Consider the following 23720-nt stretch of genomic DNA (forward strand, 5'->3'; position numbering starts at 1 on the left):
GTGCAGAAAGACTTTGGGACAATTAATTGGGAACACAGACCAAATCGAAAGACATTAAGTCTAAAAAAACTGTCAAATGAGATTATATACTTCCATCTTATGAATTACATTACCTAATGGATCAGAGTGTGAAGTGTGAGGTGAAACCAGGATATTTCAGGTTGTACACTATTCTCCCAGCAGGGCAACTTTCTCCATTTGTTACAGAAGTGGCTGCTGCAGCACTCCTGGGGTCTGATTGAATGGGTTACCACCAGACATCACACATCACACCGTTTTCTATCAGCCGAAGAGGGCAGATGTCTGAGAGTAACGACCCTATTGATCTGTGGTGTCTTTGTCTTGCTATTAAGCAGGGACCATTTTTAACAAGGCCACGGGGCTTAAAAGCCTGCATGAAAACATTCAGCGATTAAATTTTCAGCCCTTTGAAATAACTGAATTTATTTCAAAACAAATTATCTGCAGTTTTGATGTAATGCATTGGGAGCATGTAGTCATTTTGCCAAAATCAAGTTAACTGGTTTACTGTAATTAGTTCTTAAAGTACATATGACACTTAACATGCCCACTAACAGTCTACAGCCATGCGGCTGCTCTGTGATACTGTAGCCTATGCTTAGACATAGGGGTTACTTAAGCTAAATGCTAACGTTAACATGCTCACATGCTGATGTTTAGCAGGTAGGCTATCATGTTTACCACGTTCCCCATCATAATTAAGTGTTTTAGTACAGTGGCTAAGCGCTCAACCGAAGTACAGCTGAGGCTGATGGTTACAATACTTTAAACCAATGTACTGGAAAATATAAAACTTCAACATCACCATGCCCACATGATTAGAGTAGAGCAGCTAATATTTATCAGGTGCACCACCTTAGTGAGATCTATTAAAATTAAAATTAATTAATTAACACTATATACGATGATGAGAACGACCAGGGGCGCGCACTGTCAGGAGAGGCAAACCGGGCAAATGGGGCCCCCAAAACATTTTATGAAAAAGGGGCCCCTGATGGCCACTCATTTTGGCAATTTCTTTTGGCATTTTGCAATGACAATTATAAACCCCCTTAAACCTCCCTTCTTAGGGCTTTTTCTAGCTGTGCAGTGTGCTAAGAACACCAGCTGTTTCAGAATGTGTGAGTGTGTTACAGAGTTCTAATAAGCATTGTGTTGATATAGCCTAGAAATCTAGATGCACCGTCTAGACGCACAGCAAATGTAATTTGCACCCAGGGGGTCTAGCAACTCTCCGTTGGCTTGTGAGCTGGAAAAACCAAACTCAGGCCGGGCCAATCACATTGTGTATAGAGTAGGTGGGCGGGCTTGTCAGGCTAGTGTTGATATTGTGTTAATCTGATTTGTTACATATGTACATGTTGCTCCTGTTGTTACATATCGCCTCATTCTTTGTTGTGGTAAATAATAAGTAAATACTCAGATGTTCAGAAATTTCTGAATTTTCCTATAACTTTGGCCGCACAATGGGGACCCCAAGAGTCTAGGATCACCACTGGGAATTGCATTAGTTTTGCATATATTTGGTAACAAACCAAAGTTTTTGGCAAAATTAAAAATTTGACCTGAAGATGGCGCTGCATGAAAAGTCAGGGGATCACCAATGTCATTTGTCAAGTGACTGGCAGACTGACTGAACGCTAACATTGCCATCTCTAGCATGGCTAAAAAACACTACTCTGAAAAGTTAGTTTTGAAAGTACATGACGGCTAACATACAGACTAAAAAGTAGTGATATAAATAGGAACAAATGTCTTGGAAAAGAAAGTTTCCTCAGCTCTCAGAAGCTGTTGACAGCAGCCCTATTAAAACACTGATATACACACATTTATTGGAAACTGTCTAAACAAAGTGCAACACAACTGATGCAGAAAAGCACAACACACATTTAGAACAGAGTTACATTCACACACACACACACACACACACACTCAACTGCAGTAGCACTGTGAAATCTGACAGTAGATCCATGGAAGCATACATTCATTGGACTGAACTTGGGATACAGCTCATTCAAAGGTCTGTGGATGCATCATGTCAGATTGTTCATTTACATATAATAAGTAATAATATAGAAATACTTATGTTCTCATTACAGGGTGGACATTTTTCAGATCCTCAAACCTTTTGTTTTCCAATGATATGTTGAATCCAAATCAGTAGGGTTAATAGTTCCCATCACAGGAATAAATTAGTCTCCAACGATCACACTTTGACAAGATATATTAGGCTCCTTTGTTTTCTTCACAGACAAATTCCACACAGCTGCAGTCCTTTATTGTACATAAAGTATATAAACAGCAAAACACAGCTCAAAGAGTTCTCAAGGCCAGACATGCTTATTCATAGAAAACAGTCTTTTCTCACAAATGGAACTGGCATGCCATGAACAAAGATTCATAAGTCTTACACTCTATTTTTTCTTCAGACATCTATTCATTATAATTGGTAATATTTCATAATTCTTGTTTTTTTAGTTACTTTTATCCCTTCAGTCCATGGGAAGGTGAAATGACAGAATCCACAGAATAACGAGCACTGGTTGCCCTTGAGCATATGATTTAAAAAGAAAAGAAATATGTACTTTAATATAATGTTTTTTTCTCTGTAGAAAATGATTGAACTTTCATGTCAAAATGACGCATTCACCATTTGAAAAAAAGTGACACCTACTGCTAAAAAAGTATCTATAGCACCAAATTAAAACAAATCATGGAATGATTTGAAGGCAAACGCACATCCATTGTGGATAAAGCGAAAATACTGTTACAGACATGACTCCTGAACAACATTTTTTCCCAATATACACTGCACCATCTAATAGGATAATACTAAAATGACATACAATACATAATGAAGTACAAACATCAGGCTGCCAAGTCAGGCGAATGCAGGTCTATAGAACACAATGCATCTGTGTCACAATCATTTCATCCCCAAATCTGTCTCTAGGTGTCAAAATCTCACAGTCACAGATCTCCAGGCCGGTGCTGCTGTTCATTCTGTGTAAAGTAATTTGTATTGCATCCGTGCGGGACAGGCCTTATCAAAATCTGAACGCAAACGCACACAGAAGCTGCCAATGGGTTGCATTAGTGATAGAGGCTTAACTGTGGCTGATTTGAGTAAATTGTGTTTAATAAAAGAATTTTGAACAGAGAGAAGTTTTCTTTCTCTGTGTAAGCAAACAGCAGCTGAAGGTGCGGCTGTTTCACATAAAAACGTGTGGTCTTTTGACAGTGGAGACAAATGTACAAATAGGCTTGACTAACATTCTGACAAGATAATAAAATAACAAAATAACCTTCTACATTTCACTTTTTTTTTTTTTTTCGTCGCCTTCCTATGTAGCTTGGTTGGGCAATAGAGGTAAACTGAGATTGCACCTTCCCATTTATGTCACAGCAATGGCAAAAAAGACATAGTAACCAAGGCAACAAAATGATCCATCCTTTCAGACAAAACTTGTAAGAGGCTACAAATTGCTTTGTTGATAGGGAACCAGTAATCTGGCTATGTGTCATATTGTTTAACAAAGCATAACAGGTTGCATACAACCCAAGCAGGAAAAAACTACAAATCTTTGGTGTCTGTTGGTTTGTTTTCACATGATGTCCCTAAATTAAGGCTGGAAATTTTCATAAATAATGGAACATTAATGGATGAATAATACATCTCCATCACTGCCCCCGGGTTCAGGCCTGTCGTCTCCTGAATGCTAGTTTGTCTATTTGTGGGGCTACAGTGGGCTGAAAGCCATTTGCAATGCTCAGTCAATCCGTGGAGCACCTCATACAGTCCTAATGTGCTCATAAGCAGCCGTGGCTGACCTTACTTAATGAGGATTAATGCAGGATCAGATTTGAGCTTGTGCCTGTCCAGACACACTTTCACCACGTCATTCCCACCCGCCTGTACTAGACTGCACTCGTTGAGCTACAATTTGAGTTCATGTCTCCGTGCAACCTCTGGGAACATTTGCTAAATGCAGGGATTGTGGAAAATAAAGTTGGATGGTGTCAAGGAGAGGAAGAGAAGAGGGGAAGCGGTGATATGTAGGACTGCAGTGGAAAACTATACAAGCCCCCAAGAGAATGGGGAGAAATGGAATAACAAAAAAATGGGTGAGTGCAGAAGAGTAAAGTTAGGTAACATTGAATACTTGGTTCTTACTTGGTACAAGTAGGTTCTATATCTAGCATTATGTTGCAAAACTCACTAAAAGCAGTGCCCAAGTCCTTGGATTTTAAATGAAAATGCAGCATCACAATTTGTTTCATAGTGGGACATACAACATACAATAATCTAATAGTTTAACTGGTTTCATTTGATTGCTGTGACATTTCAGGGGATTTCTCAGAATCTCCCCAACCTGCTCTTCTAATCCTTTAACAGCCAAACAATAAATATACTCCAGCAAGAAACAACCTGCCAAACCACATTTCTCATTAAGCCAAAACAATCCCAGCAAAAACTAGCAATGTTTTCATCTTCCTTCACAGCCATTAGTAAGACTTTTTTTTCTCTGGTTTTCAACATGATTTTCTCTCTTCCCTCTCAGCGGTGATGTCCCATATTCGTAGATAAATCTAAATATAGACTTTGACGGCTGCTGAGCAAGATCCAGATATATTATAATAATAATAATAAAAAAAAAACTAAACAAACAAAATGTAGGTGTCACCGAGACAGGGTGCAACAGTATGGAGATGGGTGAGGTGTATCATTGTCCACTGGAATGTATAGAAGAGCCAGTCATGTCACTGGGAATGGGGAAGTGGGTTCAGTGGCTTGGTGAGGGTGTTGGGGGGAGTCTCGGTGGTGGACACTAGTCATACTGGCCCTTCAGTCAAGCCCTCCAGGGGAAGGGTGGTGGCATTGTCAGTGGGCAGCGGGTCGTCCTGGGGATGCGAGGGCGTGTGGGCAGCAGCAGCCAGACTGGCATAAGGCAGGTGGCAGTCCGTGTGCAGAAAGGGTGGATAGTGCTGGCGATAGCAGATGTACGCAAACAGCAACCCGATCACTCCTCCAACAAAGGCGTCTGCAAAGTCACACAAACACGTATATTTTAAGGGATGCATATACAGTTAAATTTAGCCTATGCCGAGGAAGAAAAATAACACCTGTTCTTGGAATGAGCACAATCGATTAGGCATTACTGCACTCTACTGTATGTGCAATAGTGTTCCAGTGAGCATTTATCATTCCTGGCTAGTTCAGAGCATGATGAAAGTAAACTGAAAGGCAAAGCCATGATTCTGTTCTTGCCTCTGGACAGGCTGTCTCTGTCATTTTGTCATCTACGCTGAACAGTTTGGAATTATACCTGCCCCCCCTTTAAGCTATAATACATCATATAATATCACACTGCCGAATATTAAGGCTACTTTCATCATGGAGTATATTGTTGGGTATAGATCAATATGACATGGCCAGCTAGTGGCTGGAACAGCTGAAGTACAGGATTCCATAATATCAAAAATGGTATTTCTCCATATACCGCTCACCGTACTCCCTTTGTTTTCTCTTTCTGGGTGAAATGAAATATAATATACTTTCGATTTCCACCATTCGTAAACTATACAATGCATGAGCTTGCTCTGTGAATGTTTCATCGACTGCTGTCAACTGAATTTAATAGACTGTGACTTGATGCAATATATTAGTTTTGGTGGCCTCATTGACAGAAACCCAGCCTTTTCCTCCCAGATGACAGACCGAACCCACCTCCAAAGTGCGAAAAGGGATGGTGAGAATATAATCCATCAAACGTGTATCAGTACCCATGGCTAATGGGAGCTTCCAGCTTGTGTTTACACTGAGTGCAGATTGGGGCCCCCTCGAGTTTAATGGGCTGCACCATTGCTGCTTACTTACAGTCTGCCAGGGAGAGGGAGGAGAAAAAGTATGTGCAGAGCCAAGACATACTAGGAGGACTAAGAAAGTAGTTGGCTTGCATGTAACTGCTCTATGTGTTGTACACCCTGGTTGTTAAAATAGTTGTCTGTTTTGTAGCTGCCCTGCTCCCCATGAACATATGGCTTCTAAAACTAATTAACACCATACGACAGAGCTGTCATAATCTCTCCCACACCCCAACCACATATGCATTCCCTCTGTCCCCACAAGTCTCCTTCCAGTTCTTCCAGACCAGAAATGGAAAAACTCAAGCTTGTAATTATCATATTCTTTCCAGGCTGCTAAATTAAATGCCACCTCACTGTCATCTCAGGCACTTTTCAGGAAATCAAAATGCTATAGCAGACAAAAAATAGCATTTTAACCAACACCATTTTCAGTCTGTGGGGCAAAAAAGCAAGCTGCCCAGCCTGATTTATTGTAGCCCACAGTTTATTTTAGCCTTTCCTTGATTCCTTGATCAGCCATTCTGATACATGTTTAAATTACAGCACCCTGAGTTTGACTTATAAATAATCTGTATAATAATTATAAAAACGCCTTGAGCCAGGTGTGATTGAAAAAGACTTCCGCACAGCAATCCTTCTCGGGCTGACACAAGCAGATATAACACTATGTAAGTTTTTAACAAAGCAGCATTTTTGGTGAAATTCTGATTAATACATGAAAATCCTATTCATGTTTCCCGTGTCTGAGCTGTTAGGCGGACCTTGCCAGTGGTGTTTGTAGTCGCAGGTCCGGGACAGTGCAATCATCATAGCGCTGTAGAGAGGCAGCACCATGGCACAGAGACGCCAGCTACGCCCTCGACCTTGATCCGTAAAACACTGCAGCTTCCCCGCCAGGTAGAAGGAGGTGAAGCCAAGTCCGGAGAATGCAACTAGCAAGCAGAGAAGTGGGCAGACAAAGAGAAAGAAGAAAAGAGGGTCAACACTGAAATGTACCTATAGCATTCACATAAACTCTCCTCTTGTATATCAGCGAAGACATAAACTGTGACCATGTCTCAATGGACTTTCTTGTAAAAGTCAATTACACTGCATGAGGGACAAGTGTGCAACAGTTAGTGCAAAATAATGAAATCAACAATGAAACGGACAGCTATAGTGTGATGACAAAGCATTTTAGACAGAAGAAGGTAACAAAGAAGGCAGATGGCAGATTGCAGCCTGTCCACTGCCAACCACTCGCAGGTAAGCTCACTAAGGAATGAAAATTCAGTCTGTTAGAAAGAATGCCTCCGTATTAAATCACTCTGTGCGACAGGTGACTAAGAGCAGGCGAAGACAAACAGACATCCTCATCTACACAGCTATACTAAGCACAACCAAATCCCTGATGGAGACTTATCAAGCAATGCGATGCGAGTTTGACTGTGGCATCAGTGTGCATCCCTGAGCCAATACACAGTACAAAATAAGATTCCTAAAGACTGGTTTCTATGCAAACACTGCCGAACTGAGATAAGAGAGGAGACTATGTCAGTCCCAAATTACACAATTATTACACCTCCTCTGCACTGGCCCACCAATAGCCTGAGAGTCTGAGGTCGCAGTGAAAGCTAAGCTGCTGGTATTGCTGTGCTTATAGAGGTCTTGATGGTGGTTAGTGTAAGAGAAACAGCAGAGGTCTAATTGTATGAATTGAAAGGTTGTGCTGAGAGAGGGTCATTAGTTTACTGCTGCAGCGGGCCAAACAGCACCCATCAGCACCCATCAGCTGCCCATTTGTCACTCAACCCACAAACCAGGCCAGGAATACTTAGGACACCAGGACACATGTGTAGCCTGTAGAGAGAGAGAGAGAGAGAGAGAAAGGATGGTGTGAAGAAAGGGCAGAGGCAGAAATCCCAGCTGTCTCAGTGGCTGTCCTGCTGCCAGGGAGCAGGAGTTGGCTCGATTACAAGAGCTCAGCAATTTCCATCAGGCAATTGAGACCAATGTATTGGATGGCTGGTATGGGCTGATATTGGGTTGGGAATTATGGATGTAATGTAGTTTGCTTGGTTGCGTTTAAAAAAATGACTCCTATATTGAATACTTTAACAGAACTGAATCTAATATGGGACTTTGGTTGGATTCCACATAGGTATGTGTGGTGCACTGTGTTTTCTTGTTGTTGCAGCCTTCGTATCCAAGTTAATGATTTTTCAAGGATTTCACTCACATACCAAAAGTGTTAACCTGATGGTGGTGCTCGAGGAAAATTCAGGGGATCGTCAAAGTCAGTAGGCGTCATCGTCTGGTAACCATGAATGTCTGGGCAGAATGTCATGGCAATTCACCCATATTGTTAACATGGCCTTGAATTGGCCCAGCTTAAATAAATGGATCCTGTATTGCTGACTGTATGTGCCAAATGGGTGGCCTATACAATCTCACTTACTAGAAACCATATGGTGGTTAAGGTGGCAAGATTAAATATGGCCAATGGGTCCCCTTTTAAGAGCTTAAGCTTTAAAGTGGACCAGTAGGTCATAGAATTTTGGAAACTGAATTCACCCAGGGCTAGATTAACCAAGTTAATACATTCTGCCAATTATATCAATCCATGTGGAGAGGATAAAATATGTTAAAAATTAATTGACACCCTGTGTTATACAAAATCCTGCACATTTTATCACCACCCATAAAGTATGCCACATAGGTTCAACAGACAACAACACATTACTTTCATGCTTTCTGACTCAGCTCATCAGTCCAGTTCTGTTCAGAGGTCATGAACAACCCATCTGAGACTCGCAGCCTCAGCATCCCTCGGGGCCCATACATCTCACTTCTGGGCGACCTCTCCACTTTTCCAATCACACAGAAGCTCACACCATTCATTTTAATAGCTCTAACCATTGCTTAGATGATTACATTACTCATTTGAATAGACAGAACTAAATTATCCATGAACAAGTAAATCTGACTAAACACTTTAACTGTGGAAAACCCCACAGCACTTTTACATGAGAAAATCACACATTTTCAAAACACTGGTCGTCTAAGTTTCTATCAAGCTGCCGATCCACCAGAGCAGAGATCAAAACATTTATTTCATTATCGCAATATGCAATGTCATCTGGATTACTTGAACAATACATAGCTTATTCTGGTTTCTTACTTGTTTGTTTTTTTCTCTTGTTCTGTATTAATCAAATCCATCTCCATCTCTTCAATTTATTTCTAAACACAGTGCACAAAACAAAGCTGGGGATCCAGCAGAGAACCAGTTTACCACTATTACTTGTTGTAATTATTCATTCAGAGTGATAAGGGCTGGAGCTTATCCAAGAATGCTTTGAAAACAAAGCAAGGAAACACGGTGGACAGGTCACCAAACTCTCAGAGGGTGTTTTTGGTTATTAGACATTGTAGGTTTCAGGCTCCAAAATTGTGCTAATGGTCCATTTAAAATCTATGTGTCTCTTTTTTAAGTATTGGGCTTTTATGGCAATTTAATCTAAGTGGTAATAAAGACAGAAACATGTGAAGTGCACAATATTCTGTTGACTAGTCTGTTGGTCTGTTGACTAGTTTAGAATTGTAACATTATATGAATAGATTTAATGAAACTAAGCAATATTGTGTTTTTTAAAAAGGTATCATAAGGAAAATGGTTCACTGTAGCAGTAAATGTGCATGTTTTATTTCAATACTGCATACAGACAATATGTTTGCAGACACGGTGAGTCAACATCTTGACTACACTAATAGAAATGCTTCGGGGATATGCATAATACATGAGTGGGGACAGCGAGTGTGTGTCCCTCACACACACACATCTACATGCGCACATAAACACATTTCTTCATTTAAAATTAGCATAATTAACTAAGCCAAAACATTTTCAGCAGTAGGGTGACACAATGAATACTAGGTGTACCGAGCAACCACTGAAGGATGCTCCCCAAGAGGCAGCAGGGGACCCTGAAAGGCCAGAGGATAGAGAAGGAGGCTAACAAAAGGAAAAACATCTTGGTAAGAAATCCACTTCGTGCAATTAAAAAGCCTTGACGAGTATTTCCCCCTAGACAAAACAAAGATGCCTAATTAGAGTGATGAGTGCAGTGCGATTGCTTTCTTCATCTTCAAACAAGCACAGGTTTGTTCAGAGGATGCAAGTGAAGAAGAAGTCTGAATGCACTTTTTTAGAGAGCACATGGGGGTGATTTCTGTAAACAAGGTAGAATTGAGATATAGGCTATCAGTTTCAGAACAATATGCGATAAGTATCAACAAAGTAATTCCATGTGTATGTAGATACATTATGAAGGCATATTAAACCAGTATGAAAACATTAACAATCCTCTATGTGACACCCGAACCGAGACCCCCGTTTTCAATTGGACCAGAGTTAGAATGAGCTTTCTCACCACCCCAAATGAACCGGACTATGCGACGAAACGCTCCAGTGTTCGGTTTAAATGCACCAAACAGCTAGCTTAGACCAGCTTAGACTGAGCTAAAAGTACGTTTGAGCTCAGTATGACTTCATTTTGTGTGTAAGTATGGTAGCGATGGAAGGGGTCAGTTGTGAGGGAGGTTGGCTGGGCGACAACTGGGTAGAACCTCATACAAAATGGTCTAAATGCGAAGTGCGATGAGGTAAGAAGCATGAAGGAATGGGTGGTAAGAGGAGAAGTACCCCAGACTGTATGTGAAAAAAGGAAGCCACAGCAAATGAGGAAGTGTTATGTTGAACCTGTTATGGTTTTTGACAAGTGAACACAGAGGATACATTTCAAAGTAGATGAGTGCTCTTTCAAAGTACAGGGTTCGGCTGTAGATTCAAAGAGTGGAGTCATGCTCTGGTAAATGCCTCTGCAAAGTCTAATGGATAATATCAGTCTCTTCACCTTTCTCCCCAGTATTTCTGTTAAAATATATATCATTGAACTACCAGAGCACACGCAGACATAACCTGTCTAACCAATTACTGACAGAAGCAGTTCTGTTTTCTATCTCCCAGCCATCTTCCTTCTCTCTCTTTTCTGATTTGACCTTTGACCCCTGCAAGAACCCGTGAGACACTCCTCTGCCTCCGATCAGAAGCAATGCATATTAACCAACCAGTGGGCTCTGGATCTATTTCACCCACTGACATACAAAAGCCCAACAGGAGCTCATTATTAGCTGTATTATTGCAGTAGCACTCCAACACAAGCTGATTCTCAACCTCTTCGGACACTCCAGACGGACTGAAGTGTTCCTGAGTGAGTTATAGTAAACATAGGAGAGTGTCATTCTCTCTAGATACTGAACTAATTTGATGGACATTCCAATCAAATGCAAGGGATTTTATCAGTGAGCCATAGGCTCAATCATCATTGTGTTAGATAGGGACTAGAGATGTACCGACAGACCGAGGGGGTGACCGGAATTGGCCGGTTTTCACGTGCTCGGCCATGACCGGCGCCCAGCAGGTCAGTCCGATTTCATATCGGCATACACACAGTCTCTTTTTCCTTTCTCTCAACTTTTCCGCCGTGTGTCGCGCGTACCCGCTCGTGGTGTGAAGCGCGTGTCCGCGCTATTCTCGCACATGTAGGGAACCTCGTGAATTAACCTGCAACATGTCAGCTGTTTGGAAATTCTTCAGCGTGTGTGCACGAGATAACAAGTTTGCAATATGCAACACCTGCAAGGAAAAAGTAGGGCGAGGAGGGATGACACCAAAAACCAAAATCACATTTTTTTAGTTAGTATTGGATGTGAAAAGAAGGAAATGGTTCTAACATTGCACTTTAGATGTGTGTGAATTTCCCACACCAGGAGTAATTTATTTAGTTCTATTTTATAGTGATCCATTATCTGTTCAAAAAATGTTTCTATGTTTTGTGCAAAATGTTCTATTAAAGAAAAGATAGAAAATAAATATTTGTGTGTGCTGTAAAGTGGTAAGAAAATATGAAATCGGAATCGGCTAAAATCGGTACCGGCTGGCCTAACTCAAAGAAAATCGGAATCGGCCTAGAAAGTTGTAATCGGTGCATCTCTAATAGGGACTTAAGATAAGATAAGATAGACTTTATTAATCCCGCACTGGGGAAATTCCTGACATTCCCTAACAGACATGTATTTAAAGGAAATCTTCAACATTATTACTTTAAATATAGGAAGATGTGTTCAAGTGAAAGAAGTAATGTGGAGATTCAAAGATGTGATTAGGTCCCTCTCACAGGACTCATTGTTTTTTTTTATCATATCTAATGGCTTAATATGCACAGGAAGAGATGTGAGATGAATATGAATAAGAAGGGGACAAGCTACAGCTAATGCTTCAGGGCCTGCTTGCTTTGCAGCCGTGTATATTGGTGCAGTGGGTTCAAGGGAGTTAGTATTTAGTTTGTTTTTCTCTTTCTGGGACCTGTCTACTCCAATGAATGCTACTTTGCCATGAGGTGAAGAAAATAATGAAATCACAGAGAACCTGAGCAGCTTTAAAAACTTTGAAATGCAATAATAGTTTGTGTTTCTATTTTTTATTTTTTTTTAAATAGCACCCCTACCACCGTCGTTTAAAGCCTGGCTATGTGACACATTGTCTTTTTTAAAACTTGAGAAGATAAAGTTTACTCTCAGAGGCTCTACTGACAAATTTTATTGTCATTGGAAACCACTGATTAAGTATGTGAACCAGCTTTCCGTTAAGGAAATGTCACTGTAGTGGCATAGTTAGTAAGTTGTCTGCATAGGTTCCCACTTCTGCTATACCTCACTGGCTGCCAGCCACACATTCCGCTGCGTTATGGGTGTAATTGAGCCATAGCCCTCACGATCCCTGTTGGTCCATGAATCCTAGTAACCTGGCGCAGCGCCCTGGGTGTCAGCAACTACTAACCTCTTTCTACATTTCACTGTCCTACTAACTTACTCGTTTATTTTCTTTGTTATTTGCTGATTTGTTTTCTGACTTTGCTCTCTAAGAGCTATATATATGTATGTATGTGCGTGCGTACATATGCATGTGTGTGTGTATGCATATATGTCTAGTAATTGACTCATTTATTTACTTAGTTTTATTCCTTTGTGTTTGTTCTTTGTATTTTGTATTTTATTTCTATTTTTATGTTTAACTGGCCATTGGGGGGGTTGGTGGGAGGGATATTGGATGAAACAATTAATCTGTTTTGAGGAACTGTTCATTCTGAAAACACAAAATGAAGACTTATGTTTTACTATGTTGTACTGTTTGTACGCTGTATCCAATAAAATATATGAAAAAAAAAAAAAATAGCTGTCATCAAACACTAAAGCCAAGTGCATATTTATATTTTTTTCCTGGCTGATTTTGATGGATTAGTTTGGGTTTTATTTTTAACCATGCAGAGTCTCTGCATGCAAAACTGTTTATTTTACCTATAGTCTGTGTCTCAGGCTTCATACCAGAAGTAGTGTTGCAATACATCCAGATGCCACTTTTGCTATCGGTCTGCTCCATGGTCTGCCCCTATTCCCTGTCCATTGCCAGATTTGTCTGGGTAAAAGATCTGTAACGTATGCATGGTCCAACAAGCAGTGTCCTGGTGAAAGGGGACACAGACAGGAAATTGGATTTCTTCTGCTCTCTAGACATGCTGGCATACGGGTGCTCCCTGTGTCCCCCCCGTCGCACAGCTCTCTCAATCACTTTCTCACTCACAGCGCAACAACATAAGGCTATTAGAGCTGCTGCGGAGATGGATGTAATCCATACACAGTGCTGCAGTAAATTACAGAGAAATGTCCTCTGCTATTTCTAATGGGTCACAGCCAGCACTTCAAAGCATTTCTTTCTTAAAGCATGTGTCTGAGAAGTATATGCAACTTTAACATTATGCTAAAACATCAATTTAAAACAACATGAAATTACAGCAGCAGTGAAAATTGTATCCATCTTGCCACACGAACAAATGAGTACAAAATGTTCACAGCACCACAGATTTTTACTTCTTTTCAACTTGTGACACTTAAATGCATCAGTTGGATGCCAACCATTTGTATGTATTTGTATTTACACATTCCTGTAGTACTTAGGAATTCTGCATCATTACCTTGTTAAATGTGAATGTGCATCCAGGGTGAAAATGTAATAAGGATGTTTGAACAAAAGCAAACAATATAAATATCAAAGCAACAGTCTGGGCACAGCTCACTGGAGGATATACAGATATATTCTTTCATTTTGCATAATAGATAGCAAGACGTTCAGTATAACTCCAGTGTAAACATTTTATCTGTTGTTGGACTTTTCTGAGTCGCAAGAGCAAGACAGAAAAGAAGCCATGCAGTCACCAGTATGTTTTATCATAGATGTGTCTTTATATGCCTGGTGCACCAAATAATTCTGAGCAGCTATTCAACATCTGTGTGGCCGACAGCAAACACTCCAAGCACACCACTTAACATTCATCTGCTGGACGACAGAAAAACATGTGAATTATTTAACATCCTGCTGAAACTGAAAGCAGCTTGGAAAGCAATATGGTCCAAAAAAAATGTCCAGTGTCCCCAATTGGCCTGCACAGCTGAACACAGCAGGAAGTCCAATGAAGCTGAAACAGTAGGTGTGCATTCAACAACACTCAGCCGTACACCAAACGAGCAAGATTAAATGCGCTTGACTCAATCAACCAAACCCATGAGCGTCTCAACGAGCTGCCTCGGGATGTATAAATTGAATGACAACTCGTCACTACATGTTGTAATTAACTTTGAAGAGATCATCATGTTGAAATGTGAAGTAAACACCTTCTGCACACGCAGTCAGCACACATGGGTATTTTTTATTTGGTGAAATGTTGCTCAGAGTGTCGAGATCAAACTGAGTGAATAGCTACAGCTGCATGCAGTTTTAATGAGTCAGTGTATGAGTTCTGATATCTTTTGGCATTGTGTTGCAAGTGCTGGATGGTGAACTGCTTGGACTGAAAACTGGTACTCACAGGAGGAATGGCTGCTGGGGAAGCTCTTGCGTCCATCAGAGACTAGATCTGGCTCTCCGGTGCACAGCATCCTCGCATCCCCCTTTACTTGTCCATCAGGGAAACAACGCTGGAAATAATCGGGCCTGGGTCTGAAAATCAAAAACAACCCAGAAGTGTCGTTGATGGAGATAATTCCATCTACTTGTCACTACTACTGAAGACGTTATCTATACTCTCTTCAAAGCCACCAGACTAAAACAGTGAATCCAAACTAACCCTTTAGAGCACCAAAGTCACAGAATCACACAAACAAACTAACTGATCGAGGCAGTGGTAGACCAGCCATCTACAGTAGGTAATACACTGACTATGGATAAGTACTTCAAAATACTCAAACTGTCCGTTTAATCTCTAGCATCACTGACAAAGCCTGAATGCTTCAGTTTGTTCAGCATACCTGCCAACAATCAACTTGATAGTATTCGTGAAGACTCCATTCAGGGCGAGGGCCAGGGACACAGCTGGAGAAGGAAGATTGACACACACAGTCAAATAATGTTAGGCACAGATGAGGTTGACACAGCATTTTTAATGTGAGCAGCGTTCATAGAAATTGTGATGCTGTAGTAAAATAATTGATTTTTACTATCAGTGCAATCCAGCTTCTGGCAGGTTGCCTACTCTTCTGACATAATGCACAAATAAAAAAGCCAATTAGGTCCATGGGAATTTCCCCTGCAGCTGGACAGATGGTTGTCAGGATAAATGTGTGAAGCCTTTCATACTTTATAAGCAGCAACAGTAGCAAGCAGGTTTTAAACACAGTGAAAGCTTCACAAACACAGACATTAACTTTCACACACACACACACACACACACACACACACACACACACACACACACACACACACACACACACACACACACACACAGAGAAATAGACAAATACATATATAGTCTTCCCATAGATCTTTTCATCTGTAGTTAAATCACATCCTCTGTGCCGCCAAACGAAGTGAATAACTGCTCATGTTGTGCTTCTATTCCCTCCCAGTAATAGATCTAGTTGAATGTAAATTATCATTCAACAAAGCTAAGGGTGTACAGCCTCGCTAGCAGCTTTGTGACGCTACTTTGGCACAATGGTGCTCTGAGTTAAATACTATCAGCCTTTGTTAAAAAAAAAAGAAAAAGTTAAACTGAATCCTATATACAAAGAGACTTAAAGGTCCCATGACATGGTGCTTTTTGGATGCTTTTATATAGACCTTAGTTAATCCCCTAATACTGTATCTGAAGTCTCTTTCCCGAAATTCAGCCTTGGTGCAGAATTACAGCCACTAGAGCCAGTCCCACAATGAGCTTTCCTGGGTGGGCAAAGCAGAGAAAGGGGAGGTAACCTTTCCCTTTATGACCTCATAAGGAGCAAGATTCCACATCGGCCCATCTGAGCTTTCATTTTCTCAAAGGCAGGATACCCAGGGCTCGGTTTACACCTATCACCATTTCTAGCCACTGGGGGACCATAGGCAGGCTGGGGGAACTCATATTAATGTTAAAAAACCTCATAAAGTGACATTTTCATGCCATGGGACCTTTAATAACAGGGGTAATGTGAGACCATCTATTTGACCTAGTGGGGGGGTCCCTGCTCCGTCTCTCTTTCAGCTAAGAGGTCATTGGCCTAAAAAACAGTGAAGACCCCTGCCCTAGACGAAAGCCACCAAATTCTTTAGCATTTAAACTCTGGGCACCATGAATGTCTGTACAAGTGGTGGACAGACAGATCAATGGCATACTGACATTGCTATTGTAGGAAAAGATGCGACCGATTCTACTCTGGCTCAAAAGGCCAGAGTTTTTTGACTCCACCGGTCATTTCGCAAAGTTTCCCCTTTAATTATTGTGTTCGTTGAAAGGCAGACCAGGAAATGAATACTCAGGATTCGTTCAGTTAAACTATAACAATCTTTAGTAAGATTATATTGCAAACAGATATTTCATATGCATATGGATCTCCTTCAAGACTTTCTCTCCCTAGCCACCAACAAAGTCTCTCCGGGACTGACACCGGACCTTCCTTTTCCCTATTCTTTTATTCATCTTCAGGTTCCTCCTCCCTTCATTGCGTCTGGGCCACCAATTGGTTGGATATCACTCTCGTCTCCGAGAAGATAGCGAAGTTGCGCGCTAGCCTTGGGATCGCTCTCATTCTCTTCTTCTCTCATGGCCTAAAGATTGTCTGTTGCTTTAAGATATTTCATTAGGTGCATTCTGTTCCAAATGTTTATCAAACAAATCAGGAGCACTTTTGCTCCACTAAATTTGAACCCGTCTTATCTTACACATACCAGACAGGAGGAGACAGCGAGGCCATCCCAGGCTACAGGACATTCTTATTCTAAACCAAATATATTTCTACACTATAGACAGAACAAAAAAATAGTCACCACTTGGGAGAAAAGGTATCCCCACAGTGGTGCTGGGAAATGATTGCACCTACTTAGAGCCTATTTAACTGTAAAGCAATTACTGCTTCAACTCAACTTTGGTAATGGGAAACAGGACTGCTGTTGGTTGACAGGTGGGCATTGCACTGTAACTGTGCGTTCATTTAATTAGCTGCGAGGCAATCCACTAGGACTCATCATTAGCCAGAGTTCCTGCCCTCACAGGTTAATCCCAGTAGTCTGCAGGTCAATTGAATGCACCCCACGTTGCCAGAGCTCAAGCATATTATCTTCCTGAGCTGCTGAGAGGAGCAGAGTGTCAATGTTATTTAACAGCTTGTTAATTTGGCCAAACTCTGGGCAGATCAGATGAAACCCCTAAATGAGGCATGTTCCTTTTGACCAGTTGAAAAATGGGACATTAAACAATGTGTTCCCTGCTTTGTCAGATCCCAGGCCAAACACTTACTGTATAAATCTATTGCTCCAGCTCATACATAGTCTATTTAGTCTGATGGTCATTTAAGTATTAATTAATATGCCTCCTCGCACCAAACAAACCAGTGTCTGCCGAGTTAGCTGGAGTGGCATAGCTGGTCGAACATATGTATCCCCTGACCTTGTAGCAGTATCTATGTTGCTACACACACATTCTCACACACATTCTCACACACACACACACACACACACACACACATTCTCACCCTGGGTGCTATATTAGTAATGTGCTATACTGTATATTTCTGCCTTGTGGTTTTGTGCCTCCACTTTAGCCTTGCATCTGCAATTTTTAAAGGGTGTGAGAGAAACTGATGCGATTGGCCTTTCTTGCAGCTCGCCACAAGTGCACCTGCTGATACAGCATTCCTCCTCCTAATAATGTATTCCACCAGCGTAAGTCTCTTTGGTCTGTGCTGCATTAGGATTGTGCTTGTGCCTCTGGTCATCCAAATTGGTCACATGCACCTACCCCAGAGTTTGCAGTAGTGGTTGCACTAGGGTTCAGTCTCAGGAAATTAGAGACCCATTGAGTAAAGACAGCGTTTCTGCCATCACTTTACCAAAATCCTTTGCATTCAACTCATATAGACAGCCCATCTGTTGAGGCTGATTGGAACCCAATCTCTGCATGTCAAAACAATTCTCAGTGACATCCTACTGTCTAAATATTTTATAACAGTGTCTTGATTTTTGATATTCATTATCAAAGCTCTGGTTGAAGTTTTGACAAATTAGACCAGATATGCAGACACCACACAAGCTCTTGCTATTAAAATATTTCTCATTGTCTCACCAACTGGAAGATTACTCCCCCGACACACACCAAACAATAAAGCCTCTGCGAGATCTCACATTAAGATGATGAATAATATCGTTCTCGCAAAGTCTTTTGGAAAATATAATCAAAATTTCAAAATCTCGACTGATGGATAATCACACAGTTAAGCTGAGTTTGGGAATGATAGAGGGTTATTGGACAACTCTACAAAGGGAACATTGTGTCCTTTTTACTCCTAAAGGGAAATAAACAGGCGTGGATGTGATTGCAGAGTGCACTGTTTCAAACAATAAATGCAATATTAGCAAAACCAAGTTCCGTTGGTATTACAAGGGAGAAAATCAAACAAACAAAAAACCTCCCTGCTTAATTACGTCAATTTGAAAATTTGATTTGTGAATTTAGAATTAGACGACCCTCAGGGCCAACTTTGAACCCAATACATTTGCAGGAATACAGGGATAGCTACCTTTCTGTGACTTTAGCTTGAGATGTAAAAATAAATTAGTACAGCACTTTTTTAACTGCACACCCAGCCCAAAAACTGCTTTCATGATCTGTCTTTCTCATTAGGTCTAGAGACAGCATTAGTTCAAAAGCAATGTTCAAAACTATGATCATGTATCGTGTCAGAATAATGGGCTCCCTTTTAGTCTTTGTTCCTCTGAGGGAGGTTGTTTTCCTCTACGACTAATATAAAGCCTTGTAGAAGTGCTTCTCTGCAGGTGGCCTGTTCTATTCTATACAGCACTGCAATCACTACACCGATGGACTGATGCACTGAGCTAGTCTCGCTTTACCAGATTCATCACTGTGTGTCTCTTTAAATGGATTTGTGTTCAACTTGCTTAATGCTCTTAGATGTGCCAAAGCTTCTGGTGGGGGGGGGATCAGTGTGAGAGAAATGTCCATATCTTGTGAAAATCAAACAAATGGCATAAAAATATTAAACACTCGTAAATACGCATTGGCTTCTGCGATTAACACTAACTTGTGTGGTAGCATACTGACTGTAGCACACAGAGTTGAAATAGCAGTACCATTAAGCACAATAAAGTACTTCTAGGTGAACAATTATCCCATGCTTCCAGGTAGCATAGGGGAAAGATGATATTTCGTAGTTATAAAAAAAAACTCCAACAATATGTGCAGCAACTATAGTATGTATGCTGTCATTTTAAGACCTCTCATAAGATTGTGACAAACAACATCACATTTGTGACATTTCAAGTAATTGGCTCCACGTACCTAAACATGCCTCTTTGAGCTCTGTCTTGTCCGTCCTCTGAATTATCTTCACCACAAATATCACCGCCAGTGGGGTGAGGAATGAAATTGCCTGGGAGGAAATAAAAAGGAAGAAAGTACAGTTATCGTGACATTAGAGATGTGCTGCTGCAGCATTTCCACGGGGTCTGTTTTGCAGGTTAATCGTCAAATAACTTTTGCCTCCGGGAATGACATGAACCTACCTATTATTCAGAGTTAATTTTAACAAGGCAAACTGCGGGGCCAAACAAGCTTCTTTATTGTTCAGCCGGGTCTCTTGCCTGCACAAGAGGGGAAATTCTGCTCCTCACTTGATAAGATTTGGGCCACCACAGCACCTCAGTAATTATTCATGCCTCAGAATGGATTAATTACGTTTTGGCCAAATTTAATATATTTGCTTTGCCTTAAGCAACAAAGGTCGTACAAACAAAGGCAGAGTTTCAGTTCCATTATTATGAAACACATACTAAATTTCCCTCGAGTGCTGTTCATCAGTTCAGCCGTGTGTACATCTGTGTAACTCTGCCAGTTTGTAACTAATTTTGTACCTTAGGCACCACTTTAAAGTAGCTGGATCCAAACTTGTTCACACAATTGGATTCAAGTGCACTAACAGTTACTACTAGCCAGGAAATCAGACGAATATGCCAGCTCATGTTTCATTTGTGAATTAGTACTCACTACCTGACTTAGAAATTAAATTAGCCACGATTTGTTTATGTCATCGTGACATGGGCACAGACATTCACTACCGTGCAAAAGTTTGGAATCACCAGTCATATTGATGTTTTTCTTCTGGCTAGATAGGTTTAAACTGTGATTTGTCAGTGTTGTGGTTTATTGCAGGACTACAGGGAACGGTGGGTGAGTGGTAAGAAGAAGATGGCTGGCTGAGGCAGAGGGGCAATGGATGGTAGACTAGGCTGGACGAGGATGAGTGGCTCAAGGGTTAGCAGGCAGGAAGATGGAAGATGATCAGTAGTTGAGATAATGAACCTGTGACCAGTGGGAGAAGAGCTACGGTTAATATGAAGGAGAGTTGATGAGTTGTTGGCAAGGTGAGGCGCTTGGAGAGTGAGAGCCCCCCCCCCACACACACACACACACACACACACACACACACACACACACACACACACACACATACAGGCCCAATAGGCTTTTTTCATGGAAGACATTTTGTCTTGTCACAGTACAAAAAGCACCGGTGTAAAAACCCAAATTAATGATGGCTGAATTCCATTCAGCTGCTTTGATTTCAGAATCCTGGTATTGTCCTGGCTCACTAGTGAGCCAGCATGCATTCTCACTGGAACACTTGAATAGAACAGAGCCATCATTAGTCTTGTTAGTAACACCTGTACTTTTCCTACTATGACAAGTCAAAATGTCTGCTGTGGCCCAATCCCAATGTCCACACTCACGGACTCAGGACTTTGAGGCGACCGCAACTACTTAATGATGCTGTCTTGACAAAAACAAGTAAATCGATTATTTGACAATTACCTCTTGTCCACTCTGTGAGCCTGGAAGACGTTCAAATCAGGCAGTCTTTCCCTGAATTGCCTTGGCCGTAAACCTACTATTGTACATGTTTTGTCAAGGTAACGTGATATGTTGCAAAGTATTATCCCCTTTCTATTAGACCAACTCTCGCACTTACCACTTGACATCAATTAAGTCCCTGAGGGTTCAGGGCTTAGGGTTTAGGGGGGCATTGGTATTGGGCCACAGAGACAGACAATGACAATCAGACCATAGTGTGTTTAGCTGATATTCCCTGCCTTAGAGTAAACTACTATTTCTATTGTAACATTTTAACAATAGCTTTGCTAAAGCAACACGTTGCCTCTTAATTCCAATTTTTAAAAGAAATTTTTGTGCACTTGACACGGAAACAGGAATGGGTTCCTATTTAAATTGGCACACATTTTGATGGTAAGCTTCCAGTTTCTTTCACCAATGACTGCTGATTTCTTCTATTCTTATTGAACTGTTGCTCAGAGGTATCTTTGTCTCTTTCTGCCCTTTCAATCGTCAGTCTGGTTGAACCATTGTACAGTGATCTGTTCTCCATGTACAACATGTGACTTTTTTTGTTGCAAACCCTTCATACAAAATAACATCTCATCTCATCAAAGAGGACTTTCTACAACCTAAAAGCATGGAAGACCATGAGATCAAACTTTTGTGGCACGAGGAAATTCCAAACTTTTGAACAGTAACTGGTAGTGTTAAAATGTCACTTTACAACTTACAGACATCCTACTGCACATACTGTAGCTACTGTATGAACAACATAGTGCTAAAACTGGGCCTTACATGAACTGCAAACAGCCATGCAAGACATGACATACTATATCATGGCGTCAAAAGAGACGCCAATAGTCCAAGCACGTTTAGTTAAAGCGCGTTATATGACGCTAAAGGACACTTTTAGCGTCAATAACAACGACAAAGGCACCCGACCAAGCGTCCGTATTTTATGTGATGGGAGTGAGAATCTGTTGCACATTACATTATACCCAGTGTGATACAGTGTGGTTGCACCTGCAGATAGAAACACATTTAACAGAGTCTCCTTAGACGCAATACTGAATAGTGAGTGGAATGAACAGCTTGTATTAGGTCATGCTGGTTAAATAGTGTTTACAAGGAACAACAACAAAAAAAGCCTAACACAGATTCAAAAACTGTATGTACTAAAATGGATGTGGCAACTCAGCAGTTAGTGACATCCGTCACGTTGGCAAAAAAATGCACCCTGAGTACCAGTGGCCTTTCAGTCCCAGCTGCTGCTATCACTTTGTCACTGTGAGGGAATCCAGTTCTCTATTGACTGCAGGGTGATCTTTAGATTAACAAATCCTGACAGTATTTTACTTACTAAGTAGCTCTTCATAACCTAAAATTATACATTAGTTCTCCTGGGAGTATTAAACAGTTGATGTATGCATATGAGGAATGCAGTACTTATAAGGGTTTCAGTTGCCAATGGAAACACATTAAAGTATCCCAAAAAATGTAAAGGTTTGACAACGTAAATTATCTTGTCTCATAATATTTATATATATATATATATATATATATATATATATATATATATATATATATATATATATAAAATAAAAATAAAATAAAATAAAAAATATATATATTTATTTTTATTTTTATTTTTATTTTTATTTTTATTTTTATTTTTATTTTTATTTTTATTTTTATTTTTATTTTTATTTTTTAAAGACACTTCTAAATGAGCATTCATGTCTTTTCATTAATAAAGAGATGCATTTTTGGCATGTGGCCTTAAGGTTTATTATGATCTTTTTCACATTTCCAGATGATCTGGCATGTTCACTTAACACTCCCTTTCGAAAGCTACATTCTGTATGTGCATCTATTTAAATGTGAAATGCCTGTTCAATAATAATGTCAGTTATTGCTTGTTTTTGTTTTTTTATTTCTCTTGGTATATGAATAACTGTAACCTAGTTAACCTAACTCTGCCTGGAGGGTGGACTATATTCACATTTGCTGCTCTCAGGGAACTTCTCACTGTCAATAATGCAGGCTATAGTCAGGTACAAATAATTCTCAATCAATTTCAGTTTGTTTTATACTTACATTCATTCTGAATATCTTTTCTGGACATGCTAATTATTTGTTTTACCTGTAAATTACATGAACTTTGCATAACATGGGAACGGCAAAGATTTCCTGAAACATGAGATTTTGATAGGTGCTGATTTGAGGGCTGTATGCTACACTATTAGTCTCTTCACATAATGTGACCTTTGGATTTACGGATCAGAGGGTTAGTACTCCAAGATCATTGGGGTTCAACAATAAATAACAAGCTCAGAGAGTGACTCTCTTGAGGACGCA

The 23720-nt window shown here is 40.5% G+C and overlaps 1 protein-coding gene across 1 annotated transcript in view; it reads right to left on the minus strand.

Moving 5' to 3' along the window:
• Positions 1–2277: 2277 nt before the first annotated feature.
• plpp4 (phospholipid phosphatase 4) overlaps positions 2278–23720 on the minus strand; it is a 56045-nt gene continuing 34602 nt past the window's right edge. Inside the window, exons 3-7 of the mRNA XM_039784790.1 lie at positions 19812–19902; positions 15292–15355; positions 14853–14983; positions 6651–6821; positions 2278–5063 (exon numbers count right to left, since the gene is read on the minus strand). Coding sequence (XP_039640724.1) covers positions 4855–5063; positions 6651–6821; positions 14853–14983; positions 15292–15355; positions 19812–19902 — 666 coding nt within the window. The 3' untranslated portion in view covers positions 2278–4854. The remainder of the gene's footprint in view (positions 5064–6650; positions 6822–14852; positions 14984–15291; positions 15356–19811; positions 19903–23720) is intronic.

The sequence above is a fragment of the Perca fluviatilis genome, chromosome 19, assembly GCF_010015445.1.
Source record: "Perca fluviatilis chromosome 19, GENO_Pfluv_1.0, whole genome shotgun sequence".
NCBI lineage: Eukaryota > Metazoa > Chordata > Actinopteri > Perciformes > Percidae > Perca > Perca fluviatilis.